The 25,534-nt window shown below is 71.1% G+C and overlaps 1 protein-coding gene across 3 annotated transcripts in view; it reads right to left on the reverse strand.

The window, feature by feature from the left end:
- Positions 1-11,040: 11,040 nt before the first annotated feature.
- Positions 11,041-25,534, reverse strand: part of GNG7 (G protein subunit gamma 7) — a 56,286-nt gene continuing 41,792 nt past the window's right edge. The window contains exons 3-5 of one of the 3 annotated variants that reach the window (XM_089315272.1): positions 24,850-24,885; positions 16,678-16,794; positions 11,041-13,475 (exon numbers count right to left, since the gene is read on the reverse strand). In XM_089315272.1, the coding sequence (XP_089171398.1) occupies positions 13,350-13,475; positions 16,678-16,758 (207 nt within the window). In that variant the 5' untranslated portion in view covers positions 16,759-16,794; positions 24,850-24,885 and the 3' untranslated portion in view covers positions 11,041-13,349. Of the gene's footprint in view, positions 13,476-16,677; positions 16,795-24,849; positions 24,987-25,534 lie in introns of all 3 variants that reach the window. The other 2 variants (XM_089315273.1, XM_089315274.1) reach the window with 2 other exon arrangements.

The following is a 25,534-nucleotide window of genomic DNA, read 5'->3' on the forward strand; positions in this document are numbered from 1 at the left end:
GCTGGGCTCCTGCGTCCGCGCGGCCCCGCCCGCCCCGGGAAGCGCTGCTGGGGTCCGGGGGAGCAGCGCGCCCCCGCGCCGCCGCCCGCAGCAGTTACGAGACCGGTTTATGACGAAACCTGGCCGCCGCGCCTCTGCAGTTCCCGGCGGCGCTGGAGCCGGCCCGGGGCTCCCGCACCCAGAGGCGCCGGGCGCGGGGGGGGCGCCGGCTGCAGCCCCACCCCCGCCCCGCCGCCCCGGGCCCAGGAGGTCGCGGGGCCACAAGGCCACGCCCGGGCTCGCAGCCAGCGCGCCGTGGGGAACCCCCCGGGAGCGCCCCTCCTCTCTCCGTGACACTACAGAAAACAAGGTTTTTTTTTTCCTTTCCCCAAACTAAAATCAAGCAGAAAAATCCCCAGGAAGCCGGCCGCGCGGCCCAGCTGGCCCCGGCGCGGCGTCGCACTTCTGTGCCCAAACCGAAGCCGCGCGCCCCCGCCTCGGCGCGGCTCCGTCTCCCGCTCTGCCCCGCAGCCTGGGTCTGGGAACCGGGAGCGGGGGGAACGGGAGGCGGCCCCCGCCCTAGGCCGCGACCTTTCCATCGAGACCCACGTGGGCGCGAGAGGAAACCCCCCGCGGCCCCCTGGGAGTCACGCGGCCCAGGGGGAGCCCCGCCAACGAGGGGGCGGGGAAGTCCCCGGCGGTGAAGGGGGCGGGGCGAGGGACGCCCCTGGGGGAGGGGCGGAGGAGTCCCTGCAGGGTGGAGAAGGGAGAGGGGCCGAGGTTTGGGGGGGTCTGGGGTCCAGACGCCGCCGCCCGGGCTCCCGAGGGACCGCGGCGGGCAGGGGCGGTTCCCGGGGAAGGGGAACGGGGTGTGCGGAGCTGGCCCCGGGCTGGGGCGCTGGGCCTGGCCTGCTCCGGGAGGCGAGCTGTGTCCGCAGGCTGACCCTGGCCACCCACGAGGGCCACCTGAGTCTCCTGTCCAGTGTGGCCAGGACCGCGAGGAGAACGGGGGGGGGGAGAGCGCGGGGGGCTGGGGGGACCCTAGGGGGATCCTCAGCCAGGACCTGGCCCCGCGCCTCCATCGCCCCCTCTGAAGACAGCCGTGGAAGACCGGTTCCTCTGATTGGCAGCTGATTGCCCGCATCCCAGGGAGCGCCGGTTCGAGCCGCGGCTGCTCCACTTCCCATCCGGCTCCCTGCTCGTGCGCCTGGGCAAGCACAGGTGGAGGACCTCGGGCCCTGCACCTGCGTGGGGGACCCAGATGGAACTCCCGGCTCCCAGTCCCGGCCTGGCCCAGTCCCGGCCCCGGGGCCTCTGTGCCCTCTGGGGAGGGACCCAGTGGATGGAAATTCCTGCTTTGTCTGTCTCTCCCTCTTTGCCTTTCAAACAAATACATCTTTTTTAAAAAGTTACTGCTGTCATTGATAAAAGGGGGCGCAGAGGTTGGGCCTAGCATCCCGCACCCCAGGCAGGAGCGCGCTCCTGGCTCCAGCTCCCTGCGCATGCGCACCCTGCCCCCCCCCGCAGTGAGGGGTCCAGCATTGGGGCCCTGTCCCCCCGTGGGAGACCCGGATGCTGGTGCAGGCATTTGGGGAGTGAACCAGCGGGTGGGAGGGCTCCGTCTCTCCGCTTCCCAATTAAATGAAATAAAATGTGGCGGTGGCGCGGGGTGGGGGTGGGGGAGCGGGGCTGCACCCCCCCCCCCCGTCTTTGGTCCTCCGCCCTCTGCGGCACAGCGGGTCCGAGAACACGGGGGCTCGGTCCTGCCCTGGGCGCCCGTCCTGGGGGCCAGGGGCCAGGAGACAGTGGCAGTGCCGGCGGCGGGCTGCGCACAGAGCCACGCACGCACACGCACGCACGCACACGCAGTTACACGGCGCCGGACACTGCCCCAGGCTGCCCCGGGGCGAGGCGCTCAGCCTCTCTGGGCCCAGTGCCCACGTGGCGTCCACACGTGTGCACACCCGTACGGACACGTCGTGGCGTGCATGTGGTCAGACGTCCTTAGGCCCCGGCCCTGTCAGCTTCCCTGAACCGAGCGCGTGCGGGGAGAAGTCGCAGCGGTGACCTCTGTGGGGCCCAGCGCCCCGGTCCCTTGTTTTTCTAGAATGTTCTTATTTGGAATTCAGACAGAACCGGCAATGGCTCACTCCCCAGACGCCCACAAGGGCCAAGGCTGGGCCAGGTCTGAGCCCGGGACCCTCATCCGGGTGGGCCGAGGGGCCCAACCCTGGGCCGCCCCTGCAGCCGTCCACTGTCCGATTCCAGAATATTCCATCAGCCGGGACCCCCATCGGCGGGCCAGTCCCTCAATCAAGTCCTGTACAAGAGATCAGCCCACGGGGCTCGGTGGTGTGTGGGCAAAGCCCTCCCGGCTCCACCTCCCACCTGCTCCCTGCTGACCTCCTGGGACAGCAGCCAAGGACGCCCCACCCCGTCCCCGGGGCCCCCACTAGGTCAGGGCTCCTGGCCCCCGAGGCCACCTGGGGAGTGAGTCTCCAACCAACACATCTTAACACTACAGCGATCGGCCAGGGGGCGGCCCGAGTCCGGGCTCAGGGGGACTGGAGTGTGTCACCCCCGAGACGGCAGAGACCCGGGAGGGGGTCGCGCCTCTCGCCTGTAGCCCGGGGGGAGACCGTGGGGGCTGTGGGGAGCAGAAAGGTCAGCCATGACTGCGGGGGTCGGTACGCGGCCCCTCCCCGTAGCAGGGAACGCACTCAGGCACCCACGGCACTAAGGTGGCCCACGGCTGCCCCGGAACCCTGCAGGGAGCGCCTGGGGTGCCCCCAGCTCTGGGGTCAGAGACGCTGCTGCTGCCCAGGGACCCTCTGGGTGGCCTGAGGGTCTTCCTCTGTGTTCTTTCAGGTTTAATGTAATTCTTTAAAATGTTCTTATTTGAGAGGCAGGGAGAGAGAAGCAGGTGAGGGAATTCGCATCTGCTGGCTTGCTCCAGGTACCCGGGGCTGGGCCAGGCCGAGGCGCAGAGCCGGCGACCCTGTCCCGGGCTCCCACGTTGGAGGCCTCTGCACCAGTACCGCTGCCTCCCAGGGTGCACCTCGGCGTGGAGGAACCCGGACTCGACCCAGGCGCACCTCGGAGCCGGCAGCCAAGCCTGGCGCCAGAGCCCACCCCCCTACCCCCAGTAGGAGAGAAGCAGAGACACAGGGGCCAGCTGGGCCATGGCCGCTGGTGGGGGTGGTGGGGTGGGGGAGGGGCACGCCCAGGTTTATCTGGGAGGGGTGGGCTCTGGGGACTTGGCTGTGACACACACATCCGGGTAGCCGGTGCACCTGCACGTGGGGACATGCACACCGTGTGGCCCACAGCTCTGATCCCCGGGGGGACCCGCAGTGACCCGAGGTCACTCCCAGCGACCCCAGGTGACCCGCAGTGACACTCAACCCCAAGGCCAGCGGGTCCCCCAGAGCCGCCCCCCCCTCGCGGCCACAGCTGGAGAAGGGGCGGGGCTTCCTTTCCAGGCCTTCCCTCGTCTCCGCATTGTTCTCCCTGGTCCTCCTCCCGGTTCCCACCCCACCCCCCTGCTCCCCGCGGCCAGGGGTTCCCAGGCCCTGGGGCCGGGGCGGGGCGAGTCGGGAGTGGGGTGAAGGCCAGGGCAGCGCGAAAGCCCGCACCCGCGTGGGGGCCGCGCTCTGCAGACCCAGCAGGGGCGACATGAGGGCCTCCTGCATGGCTCCACCGCCTGCAAGTGCTTTCCTTTGGGTCGGCCGCGGCGGCCAGCGTGACCGGTCCCCCCCCTCCACCACCGGGAAGGTCACAGCGCCCAGCGCGCAGGCCCACGCGCCACCCCGAGAGCGCGCCGCACCCTCCGGCCAGACACTCGGGGCGGAGAGGGCCATTGACCCACGTCCGCCCACGCCAGCAGGCGGGACTCTCGGTTCCCGCGTCCTTCCACTGGATAACTGGAGACAGAGGCGGGTGCGCGACAGAGAACTCCCCACGCGGGCGAAGTGCTGGGGCCTGTCCCGCTGCATGCCCGGCCCGGGGGCCCCGACCCTCGCCCTGGGCGCGCCGCCTGCGACCCCCTCCGCGCCCGCCGGTGCCCGCCGGTGCCCGCCGGGCGCGGTGTCTGCAGCCCCGCCGGCGGCGTCTCCCTCCCCTCGCCGAGCCCGGGCGGCGCGCTGCGGGCCGGGGGCGGGGCGTCGGCACTGGCCCTGCCTCTGCGAGCGGCGCCTTCCCCGGGCGGCCTGGCGCGCAGGGCCCGGGCACCGCGCCAGCGCCCGGAATAGCCTCCCTGTCCGGCCGCCCGCCCCACGCCCGGGCGGAGCCGCCTGACCTGCAGGGCCGGGCGCAGGGCGCGGGGAGGCCGCGTGCTCAGGAGCACGGGACAGCGGCCGCCGCCCTGGGCCCGCGTGCGGCCAGGCCCACTGTGTGCAAACCCCGCAGCCGCGTGGGGAGCCAGGCGGTCTCGGCGCCAACCCCCGCCTGCGGGCATCCGCGCGGTGCGCAGGCGTCGGCCCGCGGGGAGCGGCTGGGCCCACGCACGCAAACCAGCCGTTTGCCGCGGCGGCCCAGGGTTGGGCAAACACCAGCGGCGCGGGAGGACCCGGCTGCGTGCGCTCGCGCGTTCCGCTCTGCGGGAGCGCAGGGAACGGCTGGCGGCCCTCGCCAGCGCTCACGCGCACATCCTCCGGGCCCGCGGTGCGTGGAGGGTGCGTGCGCCTGCACCTTCCCGTGCGTCGCGGCCGACCCTGCTCGGGGAGAGGCTGCTTCCGGCTTCCCGGGGCTCCAGGTGTGCGGGTCGGGGTTGCACCTGCGCCCTGTTTGACCCATGGCCTCCCGGGAGCACGGCTGGGGGCTGGGGACTGAGGGCTGGGGCGGAGGGGGGTGGCTTTCTGGAAGCCCTGGGGCAAGTGCGCGGGCAGGCAGTCTCCGTGGGCAGGGCGCCAGGCCTCGGCTTCCCTGAAACCGGGCACAGCAGCCGGGAGAGGTTTCCGGCCCGCCCAGCCCCATCTGGCCCCAGGCACTCTCGGAGGAGGGCGGGGCGGGCCAGCCATGCCAGAGTCAGGCCCGGCCCGCAAGTGCCGGCTGCCGGTGCACCTGTGTGCACGCAGGGGGCATGTGTGGGTGTACACAGGTGCACGCCCCCCCCATCTGCAGCCTGCATAGGAGCTGCCGGCTCTGGCACACACGTGGCTTCCCACGGTTTCGAGTTTCCTGTGACCCACGCAGCACGGGCAGTGGGGGTGGGGGCGCCCTCGCCAGGAGACGCCTCCTCCTCCCACGCGGCTCTCAGTAACTGTTGCCCGAACAGACAGATGCGTGCAGGGATTCAACATTCCGCAGTCGGTCTGGGTGTGTAGACGCCGGGCTCCGAACTGCCCAGCGGTCTCGGCTGTGCACGGTGGGGGCTGTGAGCCTGCAGGCGCCGGGCTCCCTACACGGGGCTGGTGGCTGGGGGGGGGGGGGGGCAGGGCCATGGGGGAGCCATGGTTCCATTTCACAGCTGGGAACACGGAGGCAGGGCAGACCAGAGAGCGGGCCCTGGCCTTCATCCTGCCACCCCCCACCAACCAGAAACTGTAGGTTCCCACGCGGCCACGGCCTGTCCCCCCCCCCCCAGGAAGGCGAGAGACCCCCTGGGCAGGCTGAGGGGAGGGGAGCCTGCCTGGGTCCTGGGGTGGGGGCGGGGCAGCTGCACAGGCCCTCCCCAACCTCTGAGCGGGGCTCCTTGCGTGGCTGCCTCTCTGTGTGTGAGATTTCCTGCACACGCGTGTGCGTCCGTGCGTCCCGGTGCGTGTGGGCTGCCAGGTGCACGCGTGTTCACAGGTGTGGGTGCAGGACTCCAGTGCCCCAGGCCCGCGCCTCCTGGGGCGTGGACACCCACACCGCCCACAGCAGCCAGGCCGGCCGCGGCGCGTGCGCACTGCTGCTCTGCCACATGGCGCCCATTAAATAAAATCGTTTATTTCTAAGCTGGGCTCACTGAAGTCGAAACCACAAACAGGGAGTCCGCGCCGGGGGTGCCCGGCGGCCTGGGCTGCACAGGCCCCAGACGTCCAGGCCCGGCCGGCCGGGAGGGCCCTCGCATAGAACCCGAGTGTCCCTGCACACCGGGCCCGCTAGCTCCGCCACGGCCCCTCAAAGCGAACCCAGGACCTGAGCGGCCACGCGGTGCACGGCTGCTGGGTGGGGCAGGTCCTGTGAGTGGGTCCGAGATGCCCACCGGGACACGCAGCGCTCACGCCAGGCCCCGGGGCTCCCCCGCAGATGCACGGTGGCCCCCGACTCCACCCCCAGGGCCGCGCAAGCGCGCGCCCCAGGACAGGGCCAGACGCGCGGGCCGCAGACACACGGCGATTTGTTCACCCCGCCAGCCAGCCTGTCTCCTGCCGCTGTCAGTAATTAGCGCCCAGACTGGCGGGGAGACGGAGCAGGCTCCGAGTCACTGCGGCGGCCCCACGCCCACGGGCCGCGGGCACCTGCAGCGCGGGCGCCTGCCCGGGCCGGCGAGGGGCGCCCCCGGGGCCTGGGCGCGCCGTCCACGCGGGAGCACGGCTCCCGGGGGGCGCTCGGAGGCGGCGGGCAGCGCGCACGCGGGCACGCAGGGGCCGCCGAGCCAGTGTGCGCGCGCCCCGCCTCCTCCCCGGCGCCGGCCGGAAGACCCGCGGCGGCGCTGGCGTCACGGGTTTCCACGGGGGCCCCCGCGCTGGGGCCGGGATTCCCTGGCGCGGGACGGCCCGTGACGGGGGCGCTGGCGTGCGTCGGCCGCGCTGGGGAGGCTGCGCGCGCGCTGGGGATGACATCAGCCGCTGCGTGTCTGGAGCCGCCCTGGGCGGAGGGGGCGCTTGCAGAAGTAAAAGTGACGCCGACTTTTACCGGGGAACTTCCAAAAAAAAAAAAAAAAAAAAAAAAGGAAGAAAGAAAAGGCCGCCCCGGTTCCCTCCAGCGCCGCTTCCACGAGCGTCTGAAGCCCTCGTGGTACCACTGGGTCCCGGCTTGGGTTTTGCGCCAAAACAAATTTATCTTTTACTTCCTTTTTGCAAGAACCCGAGGCCGGGGCATCGCCAGCTCCGCGCTCACGACCCGGCCCCGAGGGAACAGGCGGGGGCTGCAGGCACCCACTTCCCCGCGCGCCCTCTGCAGGGCAGACCCCCGCCCCCCAGCGCGACCCCGGTCTCCCGCACGAGCGCGCGCAGAGCCGGCCCGCGGGAGTCCCGGCGCCGCCCAGCAGGCCGGGCGCCGAGCCAGATGCGAGCACGCAGCGCCTCTGCGGTGGCCGGAGGCGGTGCCGCCCCGGAGCCGGGGCGCCCGGTCTGCCCAGGGGGGTGTGCCCACCGCTGCCTTTGTGCTGACGCCAAAGCGAATGGCCTCTAAAAATAGCCGGGGAGGAGACGAGGGCTATTTTTAGCCCGCGCGGCTGGGGCCCTCCCAGCTCCCGGGTCAGCAGCCTTGGCGAGGGGGGAGGGGCGCTCCGCTGCGCGAGGGCCCCCATCCGAGGCGGGGGGCCCTGTGCGCGCAGCCGGCGCTGGGGGCGGCCGCCGGGGAGGACCTGGGGGGCAGGGGCTGCCCGAGGCCACCTTTGCTGCCACCTCACCCGCCTGGCTCCTTCCCTGCCGGCCCGCCCTGGCCTTTGCCCGCCTGAGCCGCTGCGTTCTATTTTGGGAAGGTGTTGGAATAATTTCCCCGGCTATTTTTAGCCGGTTTGGGGATTCCTCCACCCAGGCTGGCCACTGGCCTCTGCTCCTCCCGGCTGACCCGGGGCTGGCCCCCCGCGCGGGGACGGGGCGGACGGGGACACGCGGGGTCCCTCCTGCCTCTCCGGGTGGGGGCGGGGAAGGCGGGGATGGGGCGTTCCCAGGACGCTCCGGGTGAGCCACGCATTCCGGGCGGGGGTGGGGCTGGCCAGCCAGTGACCTTTCACCCCGTTTTAGGGTTGTCACGGAAGCCTCACCTTTCACCTCCTTTTGGGGGGGGGGTTTGACCCGGCATCCGGCGGCTCAGCTTCCACGGATGGGGGTTCCTGCTGAGGTGGGGGGCACCTGCCTTCCCCCCACCCCCAGGCTGCCCGAGCTGCTGGGCGACCGTGGGACAGGGAGGCCACCTCTGTGCAAGGCGGGATCGTGACAGTCGCCTATGTGTAGACGTCGCTAAATTATTTATTTATTTGAAAGATCTCGCACCTGCTGGTCCCGGGTCTTCGGAGCCGGCCGGCGGCTCCCTCAGGCTCTGCCTGACCCTGGCTCTCTGGAGGACCCCAGATGACGACGCTGGCCACCCCCACCCCCGGTGATCCAGGGCCATTGCCCATCTCACAGGCCCCTGGGTAGGACGTGGCCCTTCCTGGGGCAGACCCCGCTAGGTGCTGGACAATGAGGAGCAGACACGAGGGGCACCAGGCTCCGGCCGCGGTCCATCGGGGTACGGGGCTCCGGCCGGCGTCCACCAGGGTACGGGGCTCCTCCAGCCAGCATCCACCAGGGTACGGGGCTCTGGCCGGGGTCCACCGGGGTACGGGGCTCCTCAGCCTCATTGACCAGGGTATGGGGCTCCAGCCAGCGTCCGCCGGGGTACGGGGCTCCGGCCGGGGTCCACCGGGGTACGGGGCTCCGGCCAGTGTCCACCAGGGTACGGGGCTCCTCCAGCCAGCATCCACCAGGGTACGGGGCTCCTCGGCCTCATTGACCAGGGTACAGGGCTCCAGCCAGCGTCCACCATGCAGTCAGTGATGAATTGGACTTCCGCATCCAATACGAGACGCCCCGTGGACTTTGGATTCCAGATAAGTGACAGGTGACCTCTCGCTACAGGTGTGTCTCCTGGAGCCGCTATGGGGTCCCCGGCGTCCCACGGCCGACCGCCTGCCTCCAGTCCCTGCCCACGCACCCCCGGGGCAGCGTGAGGGCTCAGGGCCTGGGTCCCTGCCACCCCCGCGGGAGCCCCGAGGGAGCTCCCGGCTCCTGGCTGCTGTGGCCTTTGGGGGAGTGAACCACCCTCTGGCAAATAAAAATAAACTTAAAAAGTACATCCCACGCAATATCTGGGACCTGCTTTACAAAACACAAAATACTTTTGAGTCTTTCACTTAATATTTGCACCAAGCAGGCTAAGCACGTCAAAGCGTGTCAGGGAAGGGCTGCAGCCGGCGGCCACGTCCGCTGACTGTGCTAACGGCGCCGGGCGCGGGGCCGTGGACTGTGGGGACAGAGGTGGCCCCAGCGCCCAGGCGCCCGCCCTGGAAGCCACCTATCGGCTCCAGCTTACAGCCGGGGGTGGGCGGGCCTCATGCCGGAGGCCCCGCCCCTCGTGCCTGCCAGTGGGACGCCTGTGCCCTGCCAGTCACCACTACCCCGCGTCTTAGTAGTTCCCGCGCCGCGGCTCACTAGGCTAATCCTCCGCCTGCGGCGCCGGCACCCCGGGTTCTAGTCCCGGTTGGGGCTCCGGATTCTGTCCCGGTTGCCCCTCTTCCAGGCCAGCTCTCTGCTGTGGCCCGGGAGTGCAGTGGAGGATGGCCCAGGTGCTTGGGCCCTGCACCCCATGGGAGACCAGGAGAAGCACCTGGCTCCTGGCTTCGGATCAGCGCGGTGCACCGGCCTTAGTGCGCCGGCCGCGGCGGTCATTGGAGGGAGAGAGACAGGGAGACAGAGAGAGACAGAGAAGGAGAGAGACAGAGACAGAGACAGGGAGAAGCCCAGCGGCTCCGTAGCACCAAGCATTCCCGTGGCTGAGCGGCCACCCCCGCCGTCCGTCCCCAGGAAGCTCCTCACGCGCCTCTCCCGGCCCCTGGACCACCCCCCAATTCCACTTCCGGCCTCTGCACCTGCGCGGCCCAGGGAGCCCCGGAATAGCGCGTCCAATACTGCGATGGGCTGGGCTTCCTCCGGTCCTGGGAACTCTAACCGAGCCCTCTGGCAGGCCTGGGAAGCCTTGGCGGGCCGTGACCCGCGAGTCACCCCAGTCCTGCGTTCCCAAGGCTGCATGCCTGGGTGATGCCCGGCTGGCCTTGTCTTGTTTATTTATTTATTCGAGGGGCAGAGTGACGGGGCGGGGGGCAGAGAGGGGTCCTCCACCCGCTGGCTCACTCCCCGAATGCCCCAAGGTGGACACAGGAGCCAGGAGCGTCTTCCCGGTCCCCCAAGCAGGTGCGGGGGCCCGAGCCCTCGGGCCATCGCGGCGGCTCTCCCAGGCCATGGCAGGGGCCTGGATCGGAAGTGGAGCAGCCGGGTCTCGAACCGGCGCCCGTGTGGGAGGCCGGCGCCGCAGGTTTAACAACGCAGGCCCCTGCGTGGCAGCATTTTATGTGGAAGAATCTGCAAACGCCCCGTCAGAGCCGCTCACTCGGACTTCGTTTTTTATAACTCGGGGGCGAGGGGGCTGCCCAGGGCCTCAGGCTCCGTGCGGTGCACAGCCGGGGACCTGAGCCGGCTCCTGACCCCACCGTCCTCCTGGGTCCCGGGGGCAGCCACGGCGGCGCCCACGACTGGGTCCCTGCGACCCACGTGGGAGCCCTGGGTGCAGCTCCTGCTCCTGGCTCTGGCTTGGACACGGTGAACCTGCGGGTGGGGGCTCGCCCGCTCCCAGCGCGGACCCCCACATGCTGTGACACGGGTGCTGGCGGGCGAGAGGCGGCTGCAGCAGCCGCTGCCACGACACCAGCGACCGCCCCCTTCGGAGCCCTCGAGGGAGGGCCGTGGCGCCCTGTGCGCGCGCACGCCGGAGAGCCCCGTCCCCCGCAGCCGCACGTCCAGGGGTGCCCGGCGCGACCCCGGGGCCAGGTCCTCACCACCGCCGGTGCCCTGCACAGAGAAGGAAAGGCCGGAGCCGAGAGCAAAGGAAACATCGAGTCTTTTTATTGAGTAGGGATTCACTCCGTAGGAACCACAACTCCACACGATAGTGAAACACGCGAGGAAGTCGGTGGGGCACGCCCGGAATTGTCTTAAAAATCAGAAATACGAACACCCAGATGCGGACGGGGCAGAACCAGGCTTCGCGATGAGAGAGAGGGGGAGGGGGAGGAGGAGGGGGAGGGGGAGGGGGAGGGGGGAGGGGATGGGAGGGGAGGAGAGAGAGAGGGAGGGAGAGGGAGAGGGAGAGAGGGAGAAGGAGAGAGGGAGAAGGAGAGAGGGAGGGAGAGGGAGAGAGGGAGAGAAGGAGGGAGAGAGAGGGAGGGACAGGGAGAGAGAGGGGGAGAGAGAGAGAGAGGGAGGGAGGGAGAGGGAGAGGGAGAGGGAGAGAGGGCGCGCACCGTGTGTGCAGTGGGACCCTGCCTCGGGTTCCCACGGTTTGCTGGCTTCCTGTTGGTCCAAAGACCCCCTCCCGGGTGGCGCACCCTGGGGCAGGGGTCTGACCGCCTTTTCCTGCCGCCCCCCACCTCAAAGCTCCGGCAGGGCTGGGCCGTTAACCAGGAGATGGATGAGCTGAGGCCGTGGGGGCGGCGGCGCGTCCATCAGGGGTCTGCGCCATCAAAGGCTTCCCGCAGAAAGGGACAGAGGTGAGCAGGCACCTTCCGCTGTCCCCAGAGGCCGAGCTGAGCCGGGGCCTGCGCCTGTCCCAGGTCCTCCCGGGGTGGGGGAGGGGAGGCCCAGGGCAGGGCTGGGAGGGCGGTGCTTGGCCAGGTGTGGCCGGCACCGAGCGCAGGGCAGAAGAACCGCACTTCTCCAACGCCCGTGTGCACGGGGTTCTGAGTGCGGCAGAGCGGCTGGCCTCCCCCAGGCCACGGCCACCGCGGCCACGGCTCCCTGCCGGCAGGTGCACTGACCGCCTAGGAAAAAGTCCCGGCCAGCCACACAGCTCAGGGGTTTCCTGAGCTGGATCCCAAAGAGGAACACAAAAGAGGGCCCCCCCCCCAGAAACTGGGAAGGAATCCACAGGCCCGGGGGCGGGGGGAGGGAGCTGAGCAGGTGCAGAGATGGGGGGAGGGGAGTTGCCAGCGGCCTGTGCGTCCCCCCTCCCTCGGGGCCTCAGCTCACCTAGAAGCCAGGAGGCCCCACCCCGCCACCCTCAGCCCAGGGGTCCTGACCACCGGGGGCTGTGTGGGGTCACGCGGGGGTGGCAGGGCAGGGCCCGAGCCGCCGGGGTCAGGGGTCAGGGGCCCGGGCCGAGGGGGAGGCTGGGCAAGGGTGCGATGCCCCCTGGCCCCCTGCGGGATTAAGGCTTCCCGAGGAGGAGGTGGGGCGGGGCCTAGGGGCTTCCGCCGGCCCCGCCCTGTGCCCTGAGCACCCTGGGACTCGAGTCCCTTCCTGCGGCTCCTCCAGGGCGGCAGAGACGCCAACGCACCCAGCCCTCCCGGACCGGCCGTAGAGGGGTGGGCGCCGCGGGGGGGAAGCCCGAGTCGGCAGCGTTCGCCCCCATCCCCGGGGACCAGCCCGAGGTGGGGGGCTCGGGGCCGCTCCACCCGCACCCAGCGCCCCCCGCTCCTGAGACTGGAGGTTCATGCAGCCCCTCCCCCCGCTGATGGCCCCGTGCGGGGAGCGGGAGGGGGCGGGGCCCGCGGCGCAGGGCCGGCAGGGCCCCTGGGCCACACGGAGCGAGTCTCCCGGGCAGGAGCCCCCTCCCAGCCCCCAGCCCCATTCCTGCACGACACAGCCTGGCTCAGCGATTGGTTCGGGCACCAGGGTCCCGTCTGTGGCACGGCGATTTCTCACACGAAAGTTCATGTGTCCACCCCCACCTGCACCCGAGGAGCGAGGACTGGGGGGGCCCCCTCCCGCGCAGCCGGTCCTGGAGCCCGCGCCGTGTCCGCCGCGTCCCTCGGGGTTCCGAGTCAGGGGCCGTCGGCGGCCGCGAGTGGGCTGCGCTGCTGGGTGGGGGAACCCGTCTCCCCCCAGGGGGGACGCGGGGCCCCTCCTGGGCGCGGCGTGCGCACCCCCATTGCGTCCAGTCACCGCGTTTGAGGGACTGGAGATTTGCGTGAGCTAAAAACTGGGTGATGGCTCGCTGGGGATAGGTGGGGTGGGTGGGGGATGGGTGGATGCTGGGTGGGTGGGTGATGGATGGGTGGTGGGTGGTGGTGGGTGTGTAGCTGGCTGGGTGCTGGGTGGTGCTGGGTGGTGGGTGTGTAGGTGGGTGCTGGGTGGTGGTGGGTAGTGGGTGGTGGTGGGTGCTGGGTGGTGGGTGTGTAGCTGGCTGGGTGGTGGTGGGTGGTGGCTGTGTAGGTGGGTGGTGGGTGCTGGGTGTGTAGGTGGGTGATGGATGGGTGGTGGGTGTGTAGCTGGCTGGGTGGTGGGTGGGTGGTGGTGGGTGCTGGGTGCTGGGTGGTGGTGGGTGTGTGGCTGGGTGGGTGGGTGGTGGTGGTGGGTGTGTAGCTGGCTGGGTGCTGGGTGCTGGGTGGTGGTGGGTGCTGGGTGCTGGGCGGCAGTGGTGGCCGGGCAGCACAGGGGGACGCGGGCGTGGGTGCAGCAGCGCGGCTACAGGAGCACACAGGGCTTCCTGTCCTTGAAGGGGTTCTCCGAGGCCGGGACGCCCACCAGCAGGGGGTCACTGCGCAGGTGCTGCTCACAGTAGCTCATCAGCTCCGCCGAGGCTTTGGAGACCTGGGGGGGGCACGGGGGTGAGCAGGGGCCCCCCCACAGTGAAGGAGACCTGGGGGGCACGGGGGTGAGCAGGGGCCCCCACAGTGAAGGAGACCTGGGGGGCACGGGGGTGAGCAGGGGCCCCCCCACGATCACAACAGCCCACAGTGAAGGCCGCCCACCAGTGACTGGGACGACACAGCAGGGACCATGCACACGGAGAGGACCGTGCAGCAGGGTGGGTGAGGACCACGCGCACATGGCCAGGACGGGGGCTACACGGGGACGGGACATGGCCAGGACAGGGGGGGCTCCACGGGGACGGGACACGGCCAGGACGGGGGACTCCACGGGGACGGGACACGTCGGGACGGGGGGGGCTCCACAGGGACGGGACACGGCCAGGACGGGGGGCCCCACGGGGGCGGGACACGGCCAGGACAGGGGCTTCACGGGGACGGGACATGGCCAGGACAGGGGATCCACGGGGACAGGACACGGCCAGGACGGGGGGGGCTCCACAGGGACGGGACACGGCCGGGACGGGGGGGCTCCACGGGGACGGACACGGCCAGGACGGGGGCTTCACGGGGACGGGACGCGGCCGGGACGGGGGGGGGGGCTCCACGGGGACGGGACACGGCCGGGACGGGGGGGGGCTCCACGGGGACGGGACACGGCCGGGACGGGGGGGGGGCTCCACGGGGACGGGACACGGCTGGGACGGGGGGGGGGCTCCACGGGGGCGGGCAGTGGATGCGGTCACCAGGGCTGGGGGAGGGGCTGCCTCTTGGGGTGGGGAGAGGAGAGTTCGGAGGTGGCCGGTGGTGACAGCCGGGCACCGGCGTGAGTACACGAAGTTCCCTGATGGCCAATTTTCACCACAATGTTAAAAAAGATTTTTAAAACCCGAAGGTGTCGGGCGGCCTCGGGCCGCCTGCCCAGGTCCAGAGCAGGAAGGGTCAGGCCGCGGGGGGCGCTCCCTCGGGCCTGAGCGACGCGGGCCCACTCCGCGGAGGTCCCCCGGGGCAGGCCGGGCCTGGGCACTGGACCACGGCGGCCGGAGGCCGGCAGCGGGCTGGCTGGGGGGCTGTGCTGGGTGGGGGGCACAGGCCAGGGCACTCTGGACGCTGGCTCCTCCCCCGGAAGTGGGGGTGGGGTGACCGAGGCGCCTTTGCACCCTGAGTCCCGCACCCGGCCACGGCGCCCACGGCCACCCGGAGCCTGCAGACCGAGCTCGGGCCTGGACTGGCCGCAGCCGGCGCCTACCGCGGCTCGTGGGCCAGAAACAGCGTACAGACCCCGCAAGCCAGCGTGCCGGCCCCCGAGGCTGGGGGAGGCTGCGGCCGCTCTGGGGGGGCAGGACTCCGAGGGGGGATGGGCCTCACCCCGACTTTCAAAGGGGAGGCGGGGGCTCCCGCTGCCGCCGCCATCAAAGCGGCCGGGATGAGTCACCGGGGGCTGGGGGCTGGCACCGGCTCCGCGACCAAACCACTTGAACGCTCAGCCGCCACGTGGGAGGGACCCCGCCCCCGCCCCCGCCCCCACCCGGGCAGGCGCGATGGGGCCCCCCCTCCCCCGCTGCAGGAGCCCCCAGCCCCCGAGGCAGCGGCTCCGACAAGGGTCGCCCCGGGTGTGCGACTCCGGCTGCTGCTGGGAGACCCTCTGTGGCCGCGAGGGGCTCTGCGGGGCGCGCGGGGGCGTCGGGGAAGTGGGCGGGCTCAAGAGATGGGGGCAGAGTCCGGAGACCCTCGCCCGGTGCGGACGAGGAAAACTCTGCGTGCGGCTCAATTTTTACAAAACCGTTCCTTGCTTGAGAGGCACGGGGCAGGGGGTGGGGGGCGGGGTGGGGGAGGGCTGCCGCCGGCGGTCCCCTCCCCCAGACGCCCACGACGGCTGGGACTGGGCCTGGCCCGAGCCAGGGTCTCCCCGTGGGTGCAGGGGCCCAGCCCTCGGGTCACTGCTCCCCAGGGTGCGCCAGCAGGGAGTTGGGGGTGGGGTGGGGGACCCAGGCGCCCGGATGTGGGCATCTGGACTTCTAGGCGGAAGGCCCACCCAGCACATTTATCGTTAAACTCCATTTCCCTACGGCTCTTCCCGTCTACGCCGGGCCCCTTCCGGGCCCCACTGTCGCGTGGCGAGGGGGCGCCGTGTCCGAGGCCACGACAGGACGCGTGTGAGCGCCTGGGTGCCGTCCCGAGGGCCAGGCGTGAACACAGCACGGGCCGAGCTCATGGAGTACTACACAGCCAGGAACAGGCGCGGGCTCTGACACGCACGGGCGTGCAGGGGCACAGAGGCCACCCGCGTGGGCTCCACCCACAGGACACGGCCAGGACAGGGGACAGACAGGAGGGGACGCATGGCCGCCAGGGGCTGGGGCAGGGGGGGGACTGCTCCTGGGGGTGATGGAATGTCCTGGAAATAGTGGTGCAGGGTGCCTGATACAGTGAGCCCCTGCCAGTGGGCGCCCCCGTCCCCACCCCGGTCCCCCGCCCCGTCCCGCCCCCGCCCTGGGTCCCCCACCCCCACTGAGTCCCCCGCCCCGCCCCGTCCCCTGCCCCCACTCTGAGTCCCTCGCCCCCGCCCCGTCCCCGCCCTGGGTCCCCCACCCCCACTCTGAGTCCCTCGCCCCGTCCCACACCGGGTCCCCCGCCCCCACTCTGACCCGCCCCGCCCCCGCCCCGGGTCCCCCGCCCGCACTCTGAGTCCCCCGCCCCGCCCCACCCCGGTCTCCCGCCCCGCCCCCACTCTGAGTCCCTCGCCCCGCCCCACCCCGGGTCCCCCACCCCCACTCTGAGTCCCTCGCCCCCACCCCACACCGGGTCCCCGCCCCACTCTGAGTCCCCCGCCCCGCCCCACCCCGGTCTCCCGCCCCGCCCCCACTCTGAGTCCCTCGCCCCACCCCACACCGGGTCCCCCGCCCCCACTCTGAGTCCCTCGCCCCGCCCCACCCCGGGTCCCCCGCCCCCACTCTGAGTCCCTCGCCCCGCCCCACCCCGTCCCCTGCCCCGCCCCGCCCCGCCCCGCCCTGGGTCCCTCGCCCCGCCCCCCCGGGTCCCCAGCCCCCACTCTGAGTCCCCCGCCCCGCCCCGCCCGGTCCCTTGTCCCGCCCCCGCCCCGTCCCCTGCCCCGCCCCCGCCCCGTCCCCTGCCCCCACTCTGAGTCCCCCGCCCCGCCCCCCCCGTCCCCAGCCCCTCCCCCCCGTCCCCCTCCCCCCCACCTTGATCCGCTCGATTCCGGCTTCGATGCGCAGCTGCTCCACCAGCTTCCGGGCCTGGGCGATGTTGTTGCTGGCGGACATGGTCAGCCATCAGCTCGGGGCCGCGCGTCCAGAGAGCTGCGGGGGAAGCAGACCGCGTGAGCCGGCTCGCGAGGACCCCCGGGCTGCGGGTCAGGGAAGGGGAGGGGCGTCCCCTCCGGGGGCGGGGTCCTCCCTGGCTGGGCGGCCAGGGCACTCCCCTCGCCTGCCCCAGGCACGACAGCCACCATCGTCCCCTGGGCCGGAGCCCCCTACCCGGGAGACCCAGGGCCCCCCTCATCTCTGCCACGCCCACCCCCTTGCTCAGCAAACCCAGGGCGGCCGGGAGGGAGCTGAGCCCCGTGACCCCGTGACCCAGCAGGGCAGGAGGAAGCCCCCCTCCCGCTTCCGGCTTGCGGTGGCCTCTTCGGGGAAAGTGGCCGCGGGGAGGCGCGGGGAGCCCGGGCCCAGGCACAGCAGGGTCCCCTCGGCTCCCACAGGCTCTGGGGTCTCCCAGAGCGTCCCCAGGGGCTGGGGGCCGCGATCACCAAGACCAGGGTGGCTGAACACCTATCCCGTGGGGCCCTGGGGGCCGGGGTCTGAGTGACAGGTGGCAGGGAGGGCCTCGCTCCCGGCTGTAGCCCCCACCCCCCACCCCCTCCCTGCGCTCCCCACCGGTCACTGGTTAGCACCACGCAGCTCCTCGGCCCCCACCTTCTTATTTAATATTTTAAAGACAGAGTTACACAGAGAAGTGGAGACAAAGAGAGAGAGAGAGAGAGAGGTCTTCCTTCGCTGGGTCACTCCCCAGATGGCCGCTACGGCCAGAGCTGATCTGAAGCCAGGAGCCAGGAGCTCCATCCGGGTCTCCCACGCGGGTGCTGGGGCCCAAGGACCTGGGCCATCGTCCACTGCTCTCCCAGGCCACAGCAGAGAGCTGGACCAGAAGTGGAGCAGGCGGGACTAGAACTGGTGCCCCTATGGGATGCCGGCCCTGCAGGCGGCGGCTTTAACCTGCTGTGCCCAGCGCCGGCCCCGCCCCCATCTTATTTCTACCCAGACCTGCCTCCAGGTGGGAGCCCAAGGCGAGGGTCTGGGGAGGCACACGTGTTGTTTTTTTTTTTTTTTAGTTGCATTGGTTTGTTTCAGAGGCAGAGCCGTGGGAGCTCTCCCCACCCCCTCCCCGTCACTTCCGACGCCCGCCACGGCCGGGGCTGCGCCAGGCTGAGAGGGGAGCCAGCAGCCCCAGGCGGGGCGCCCGTGGGTGGCAGGGACCCCGGCCCACCTCAGGCTGTCACTGCTGCCTCCCAGTGCTGGATGGGAAGCAGGCTGGGACTTGAATCTGGGTGCTGGCACGGGGTGTGGGGTCCCACGCGGGTACTGTCATGTGGAGTGCGGGGTCCCACGGGGGTGCTGACGTGGGGTGTGGGGTCCCATGTGGGTGCTGACATGGGGTGCAGGGTCCCACACAGGTGCTGACGCGGGGTGCGGGGTCCCATGTGGGTGCTGTGACACGGGGTGCAGGGTCCCACGCGGGTGCTGATGTGGAGTGCAGGGTCCCACATGGGTGCTGACGCAGGGTGCGAGGTCCCATGGGCGTCTTAACAGCTGCGTTCCAGGCGCCACCCGCAGGTCTCTGTCAGCATCAATGCGGCCGTGAGGAGTCGGGGCTGAGAACCCGCCGTGGCCTGGGGTGAGGTCCTGCCGGGGACGCCCACGGCCACGGCACAGGCTCGGGGCTGGCACCTGCCTGCGGGCCAACTCCAGCTCCCTGCTGGGGACGCCCCGGGGGCAGTGGGGCCGGCTCACGTGCTTGGTTCGGGTCCTGCCTCTCACCCACTGAGCGGTTGCCTTCCTGGGAGGCCTGGACACATCCGCAGCTCCTGGCTCCGGCCTGGTCCAGTCTAGGCCGGTGCACGCTCATGGGGAGGGAGCCAGCGAATGGGAGGTCCTCTCTCTCTCCCTCTCCCTCCCTCCCTCTCTCCCTCTCTTCCTCTCTCTCTCTCCCTCTCTCTCCCTCCCTCTCCCCCTCTCCCTCTCTCTCCCCCCTCCCTCCCTCTCCCTCTCTCTCTCTCTCTCTCCCCCTGTCTCTCTCTTTCTCGCCCCCCCCCCAGCCGTCTTCCTGAGGGGGGCTCGGCTGGGCCAGGCGGGGTTCCGTGCGGTGCTGCCCCCCGCAGGCACGGCTCCCTCGGGTGCACGGGGGGGGGCAGACGGCCGGCCCCCCTCCGCGGGCCTGGGACCCTCCGCTGTGGCGCCCGGGCCGGTGGGGGCCCCAGAGCGCTCGGGTTCAGCCCGGATCCTCAAAGTGGCCACAGAACTACCAGCTCAGGGAAGGCCGCCCTCGGCCCAGCTTAAAAATACCTCGGTTACTCAGGCTCAACACAGACACGCGGGGCGCGTGGGCGGGCCGGGCGGGCTCTCCCGGGAGGCCCCGGGGCTGGGTCAGCGCCACTGTCGGCCGTGTCCTCGGCTGCCCCGCCAGGCCCCCGAGGGTCGCTGGCAGGATGCCCTGGGCGGGGAGATGACCAGCCAGCGTGCAAGGCTGGTCGGGGAGAGGAGCGCGTGCGTGTGTGTGCACGTGGGAGTGCAGCCGTGTGCGTGCGTGTCCCTGCGTGCACGGTGCTCTGTCCACGTGCACGTCACGGGCATTTATTCGCATGTACCATGTATACTGGGGCATGCACGTGTCTACAGGCGCACGTATGGACACGTGTGCACCCATGCACCTGTACGCGCGTGCAGGCGTGTCATTGTGCAAGTACGCACCGACTGCACACGTGTGCGCTTGCGTGGAGACGCCGAGACGCAGACTGCCCCCGCCCCGCCCCCGGTCCCGCCCACTGCTGACTCACGAGGACCCGTCACCCACCCCCACCCCCACCCCGGGCCCGCAGCGCTGAGTCAGCCGGGACGTCCCCAGTGCTGCCTCTCGGCAGCGGCGCGGGACCTGGCCCGGCCTGCGGGGACCACGCAGCCCCGGCGGCCCCAGGAGCCGGGCAGGGCAGGGCCGGGCGGCCGCGCGCGCTCCGGCTGCGGGCTCTGCGCCTGTGCACGGGCAGGCGGGGCCTGGCGAGGCTGGGGCACGCCTCGGGGTGGGGTGCTCCATAAATAGGCCGTCGCGGGTGCTGCGTGGGGCAGCCGTGGAGGCCCCCCCCCCCCCCGCAGCCCTCCCGGGGACAGGTGAGTCCCGGCCGGGCCTGTGTGAGGTGGAGACGTTTGCAGAGGGAGGTCACGACCGCTGACAGCACAGCCCAGCCCGGGGCCAGCAGAACCAGGGCCGCGCCCCTCCCCCACCCCGGTCTGGGCAGCAGGGCAGGGCAGGGATGCCTCCATCCTGACGGCCACTCGCGTGCCCAGAACCCAGGGGCAGAGCCGAGGCCTTGCTGGGGCTCCCTGTCTGCACACAGGAGCCGTTACAAAAGGGGCTGACTTGACTGGCAGCCAAAGACGAGGGTGACAGCAGGAGCCGCGCAGGGCCGGGCCCACCCCCACGCCCACCCCCACCCCCACCCCCACCCGGAACCCAAGCGGGAGCCACGCAGGGCCGGGGCCACCCCCACCCCCACCCCGGAACCCGAGCGGGAGCCACGCAGGGCCGGGGCCACCCCCACCCCCACCCCGGAACCTGAGCGGAAGCCACGCAGCCCCGGAACCCGAGCGGGAGCCGTGCAGGGCCGGGCCCACCCCCGAACCCGAGCGGAAGCCGCGCAGCCCGAGCAGGAGCCGCGCAGGGCGGGGCCCACCCCGGAACCCGAGGGGCTGCCCTGACTTCTGCCCCGTGTGGCCTCGGGGGGAGCCTCCCGCTGGGACAGCCGCAGGGACACTGTTGGTTCTGCATCGGGCCTGGCCACCCACTGGCTGCCCCGGCTCCCACACCAGGACACGGGCCCGGAGGCTGGCGGCCATGGTAGGGCCCTCTTCTTAGGCACCTGTGGCAACAGCCAAACACAAACACAGCGACCGGGACGTCCTGCACCCAGCAGGGTGGCAGGGCCGGTCTGCCCCGAGCTGTTGGGACACCCGGCTCCTTGTGGGGCCTGCTGTGCCCAGCGGCCACTGCCCTGCCCTGTCCTGCCCCGGGACAGCGAGGCACAGTTCACCCGGGCTAGGGGAGGCCCGGTTGGCCGTGGGTCAAGTTCAACAGCAGAAGGGGGCAGGCGCTGGCCTCACGGGGAAGATGCCCACATCCCCCTCCCAGGTCCCGGGTTCAAGTCCCAGCCCTGCGGCTGCTGCGCCCCCCTCAGGGGGCAGTGACGCCCCCCCCCGGCCCCTGCACCCACGGGGGAGCCCCGGACGGAGCTCCTGGCTTCGGATTGGCTCAGTTCTGGCTGTTGAGATCAAAGTGAAGCAGCCGATGGGAGACTCCTCTTCTCTCTGGCCCTGTCTCTCTGTAATTCTGCCTTTCAAATAAAATAAATAAATAAATAAATCTTAAAAAAAAAAAAAAAAAAGTGGGGCAGCCGGGACTTGAACCAGCACCCTTATGGGATGCGGGCACTGCAGGCGGGGCTTCACCCACTGTGCCGTGGCAGCTGCCCCGAGAGCGAGTTCTAGCGCCGAAAAGTCTTAGCTTTGTGCATCCGTTTGGCTGCTGCTGGAGTCCGGGCATCTCTGACTGGTCCCAAGTGGCCGCTGCCCTTCGGAGCCCGAGCTGCTGTCCCGTGGCCCGAAGGCTCCTGCGGGGTCCCCGGGAGGGCGGCCCCGTCCCCGTCCACCTTTGGGCTTTGCCGTGGTGCCCGCTGGGTCCTGCTGTGTCTTGGCACCCGGGATGGTGCCCGGGGCGGCTCTGGGGTGCACTTGGGAGTCCACAGGATGGGTGAGTGGCAGCAGGTACCCGAGACACATGTGTGTGTGTGCGCGCGTGCGAGTGCGGGGACTGACCGCAGGTCTCCCAGGGGACAACGCTGGCCCGGGGCTGCCGGAGGCAGAAGCACCCACAGGCGCTCACAGCTGTGCCCCGCGGCTGGGCGGACGCGGGCCCTGCCTGCCTGTCGTCTGCAGGCTGCCACCGAGGGCCTGGGAGGGCGCTGGCCGCGGCCGCCCCGGGCTCCCCGGAGGTGCCTTCCCGAGCAGGAAGCATGCACAGACGGACGAGCGGCGCTGGCCCAGGCTCCCAGCTGCAAGCGTGGTTCTCACAGCTGGGGAGGGGCCCCCGGCCGGCCGTGGGGTGAACCCACGCCCCAGCCCCAGCCCCAGCGGAGAGCCAGGCTCCTGGAGCTGGCAGAGCTGTGGCAACGGGCAGGAATGCAAGGAATGTGCCCGGCCTGGCCGCGCCTCCACCAGGCTGGTGTGTGGGGGCGGTGCAGCCCGGAGCTTCCCAGGGTCCCCAGCTCCTGGGGCAGAGGGGGTCTCCCCCCACACACAGCCGGCTGTGGCACAGCGGGTAAAGCCACCGCCTGCAGTGCCCGCATCCCACGTGGGCGCTGGTTCGAGTCCCGGCTGCTCCACTTCCCGTCCAGCTCCCTGCTATGGCCTGGGAACGCAGTGGACGATGGCCCAGGTCCTTGGGCCCCTGCACCCGCGTGGGCGACCCGGATGGAGCTCCTGGCTCCCAGCAGTGAGACACCAGGACTGGAAACGGCACCCACGTGGGATCCTGGACCCTGGCTTAACCCACGGCACCACGGTGCAGGCCCCAAGGAGGGGCTTTGAGGAGGGGTCACACAGGGTCACGGGGGTCTCGGCGGATGTCTGCCTGACACCTTGGCGTCTGTACCGTGGGCACAGGGACCCCCTGCACTCTGAGGGGGTGGATTCTGGGACAATCCGAGTGAGCCGGGAGACCCCACACACTGGCCCAGCTGTGCCCTGACCCTGACCTCTGACCCCCAGGACTGCAGGCTCCCAGACGCACAGGTGAAGGACATGGCGTGCCGGCCCTGGTGGCCACGGCGTGGCCTGGCCGGGACTCCCGCCTGGCGGTGGGCGGCGACCACCCTGCTGCCAGCCCCAGCACCTCGCGGGCCACGCCCTGCTCTCTGACTGATTTGAGAGCCAGAGATGCAGCCAGAGATGGCTGGCTCACCCTCCAAATGCCCACAACGGCTGGGGAGGGGGTAGGGGGCCGCAGCGCCCCGGGTCCCAGAGCTGCCCGGTGCCTTCTCCCCCTCCTGGGGCGGGCACAGCCCTCCCCCTGCCACCCTGCAGCCAGACACCACACGGGGTGGGTGGAGGCCGGGCCTGCTGCCCCTGGGGCTGGGGGAGTCCCTGCTTTGGACGTCTCAGAGGGGTGAGGACAGAAAGACCAGGGAGAGGCACAGCCCCCCGGGCAGCCGGGACGGGGACCCGGCAGGTCCTAGGCCACCAACCCCAGAGCGGGCATCGGCACCGAGCCACGGGTGCCCGGCTGGCATCTGACTTCACGGAAACAGCCAGTGCTGAGGCCGGGTGCCGGGCGGGGGGCTCCCCGGGGTCGTGGCCCCGGGCAGGGCGACCACGTGAGCCCAGGTCCCCGGCCTGGAAAACATGGTCTTGTGAGTGCCGGTCAGCTCGGCCCCTTTGTCCTGGGCTAAATCGGTCCCCGAACAGCTATATTTAGCAGGGGGAAGAAAGGGAATGAATGGGGAGAGAGAGAGAGAGAGAACGAGAATCCGTGGTGACCAATGGTGACCAAGGGTGACGAGGCCACCGCTGCGGAGACCAGAAAGGCCCCTCTGTGCGCCGGCGGAGGGGAGGGGGCGTGAACCCTGGGAGGGCCAGGCCGGGTCCCAAGCACTCCTGCCACCACGTCCCTGCTTCCCGGCACCTAGGAGATGCGGTCACGGGGCCGCCAGCCAGGCCGCAGGGCAGCGCCGCCCAGGCCGAGCCAGGCCGAGCCGCGGCCAGGGGCGCCCCGCAGAGCCCCGCCCCCGGAGGCCGCCCAGCGCCCAGCCGGGCTGAGCCCCGCCCCCGGAGGCCGCACAGACCGGCCCCTTCTCGGTCCGCGCGGGGATCCCTCCGTCCTCACGGCCAGCTGCACCGCCGCCTCCAGTCTCTCCCCAGCTCTGGGCCTCCTGCCCCTCGCAGGAGGACCTGGGGGCACCCAGGACCCTCGCCCATCTCCTCTGCAGGGCCCCCCCAGTGGCACAGCAGGTAAAGCCCCCGCCTGTGACGCCGGCACCCCACGTGGGCTCTGGTTCCATCCCCGGCTGCTCCACTACCGATCCAGCTCCCTGCTGTGGCCTGGGAAGGCAGCAAAGGACGGCCCAGGTGCTGGGCCCCTGCACCCGCGTGGGAGACCTGGAAGAAGCTCCTGGCTCCTGGCTTCCGATGGGCACAGCTCCGGCCACTGCGGCCAACTGGGGAGTGACCCAGCGGATGGAAGACCTCTCCCTCCCTCTCTCTCTCTCTGTGTAACTCTGACTTTCAAATAAATAAATAAATCTTAAAAAAAAAAAAAAAAAAAAAAAGAACAGGCAAGACCCGTGGCAACCGGGCGCCTGGCTGGGGGGCCGTGCCCGGGTCTCAGCCTCGGCTCCACTTCCGACCCCCCGCCCCCAGCTCCGGCGCACCCTGGCAGGTGCAGGGACGGCTCAAGTGCTTGGGACCGCGCCACCCACGGGGGACGCCTGGGCCGAGCTCCTGGCTCCTGCCTCCGGCTCGGCACAGTCCCAGCTGCCGGGGGTGGGGGGGGTGGGGGGGCGCCTGCAATCAGTAATAACTTAAAAAAAACCCACAGCCTCACTTTCCACTGGAGGACCCAGAAGAGGAAGAGGTAAGGAGACGAAACCCCCGGCCGGCGCGCGGGGAAGGAAATGGTGGTGATGGGGGCCGGGACGCGCGGCGGCCTCCCCGAAACCGAAAGCCGTTTCTGCGAAGAAAAGATCCGCGAAGCTGCAGCCGGCGGACGAGGAGCGAAAGACAGCAGGCGGGCGAGCACGCGCCCGGCCTCGCGGGCACCAGCGCGCGTGCGCAGCGCCCTGCCTGCGTGCCGGCAGTGACGTGGCGCGCGTGGCGCGGGCAGATTCTTAGAAATCCGGCTCCGCCAGTGCCCACCCGGCCTCCCGCGGGCTCTCACGTCACGGCGACACTGCCTCCCGGTGGGGACGGCTCCCCGTTCTGCACCCAGAGGCCCCAGCGGGGGCGGCAGCGGGGGGGGGGCGCGGGGGCCAGCCTGGGGTGTGGCTCAGGTGTCCCGGGTCCCCGCCCAGGGGCTCCGAGCTCAGCGGCACCTACCGTGTGTCCTGTCCCCGGGGAGCAGCACCTAGCACCCTGTTTAAAAGAGGAGGGAGAGAGGGTGCGGTTAGCTGGACCCCGACTCCTGGGAGACCCGGCTTTTTTTCCAAGCTGTGGGCGCCGGAAGTGCCCTGGTTCTGCAGAGAGAGAGGTGACAGGCATCAGAGAAACACGATGTTCAGGAACGGACCCTTCCGGCCGGCTTGGCTGCGGCAGAGGGAGCGGTGTGGCGCGCAAAGCTGGGGGCAAAACCAGTCACCCCGGGGCAGTGCCGGGGGCCAGAGGTCAGGGCCCTGTGATGGGGCCCCCGGGCCAGGGTGGGCTTGAAAGCCTGGGGGCTGTCGCCATCCAGGGAACGGAGTCTCTGACCCCAGTGGGGCCCTGGATGGAGCCGGGACACGTGTGTGTGCGTGTCTGATCCTCACGGCACAGAGCCAGGGGGTGCTGTGGGGCCGCCTGGGGCGGGGCAGGCATTCCCTCTCCCACTGCCCGAGCAGAGCAGGAGGGCGGAGCCCCGACCCCACACCTGCACCAGGTGGGTTACTCCAAATCCCCCATCAGAGAGCCTGGTTCAAGTCCCGCCCCTGCTGGTGCGCCTGGGAGGCGGCAGTGGTGGCCAAGGTCCTGGGGCCCCCGCCACCCACGTGGGACCCCGGTGGAGCTCCTGCCTCCTGGCTTTGGCCTG

The sequence above is a fragment of the Oryctolagus cuniculus genome, chromosome 16, assembly GCF_051225735.1.
Source record: "Oryctolagus cuniculus isolate XC-2025 breed Fujian yellow rabbit chromosome 16, ASM5122573v1, whole genome shotgun sequence".
NCBI lineage: Eukaryota > Metazoa > Chordata > Mammalia > Lagomorpha > Leporidae > Oryctolagus > Oryctolagus cuniculus.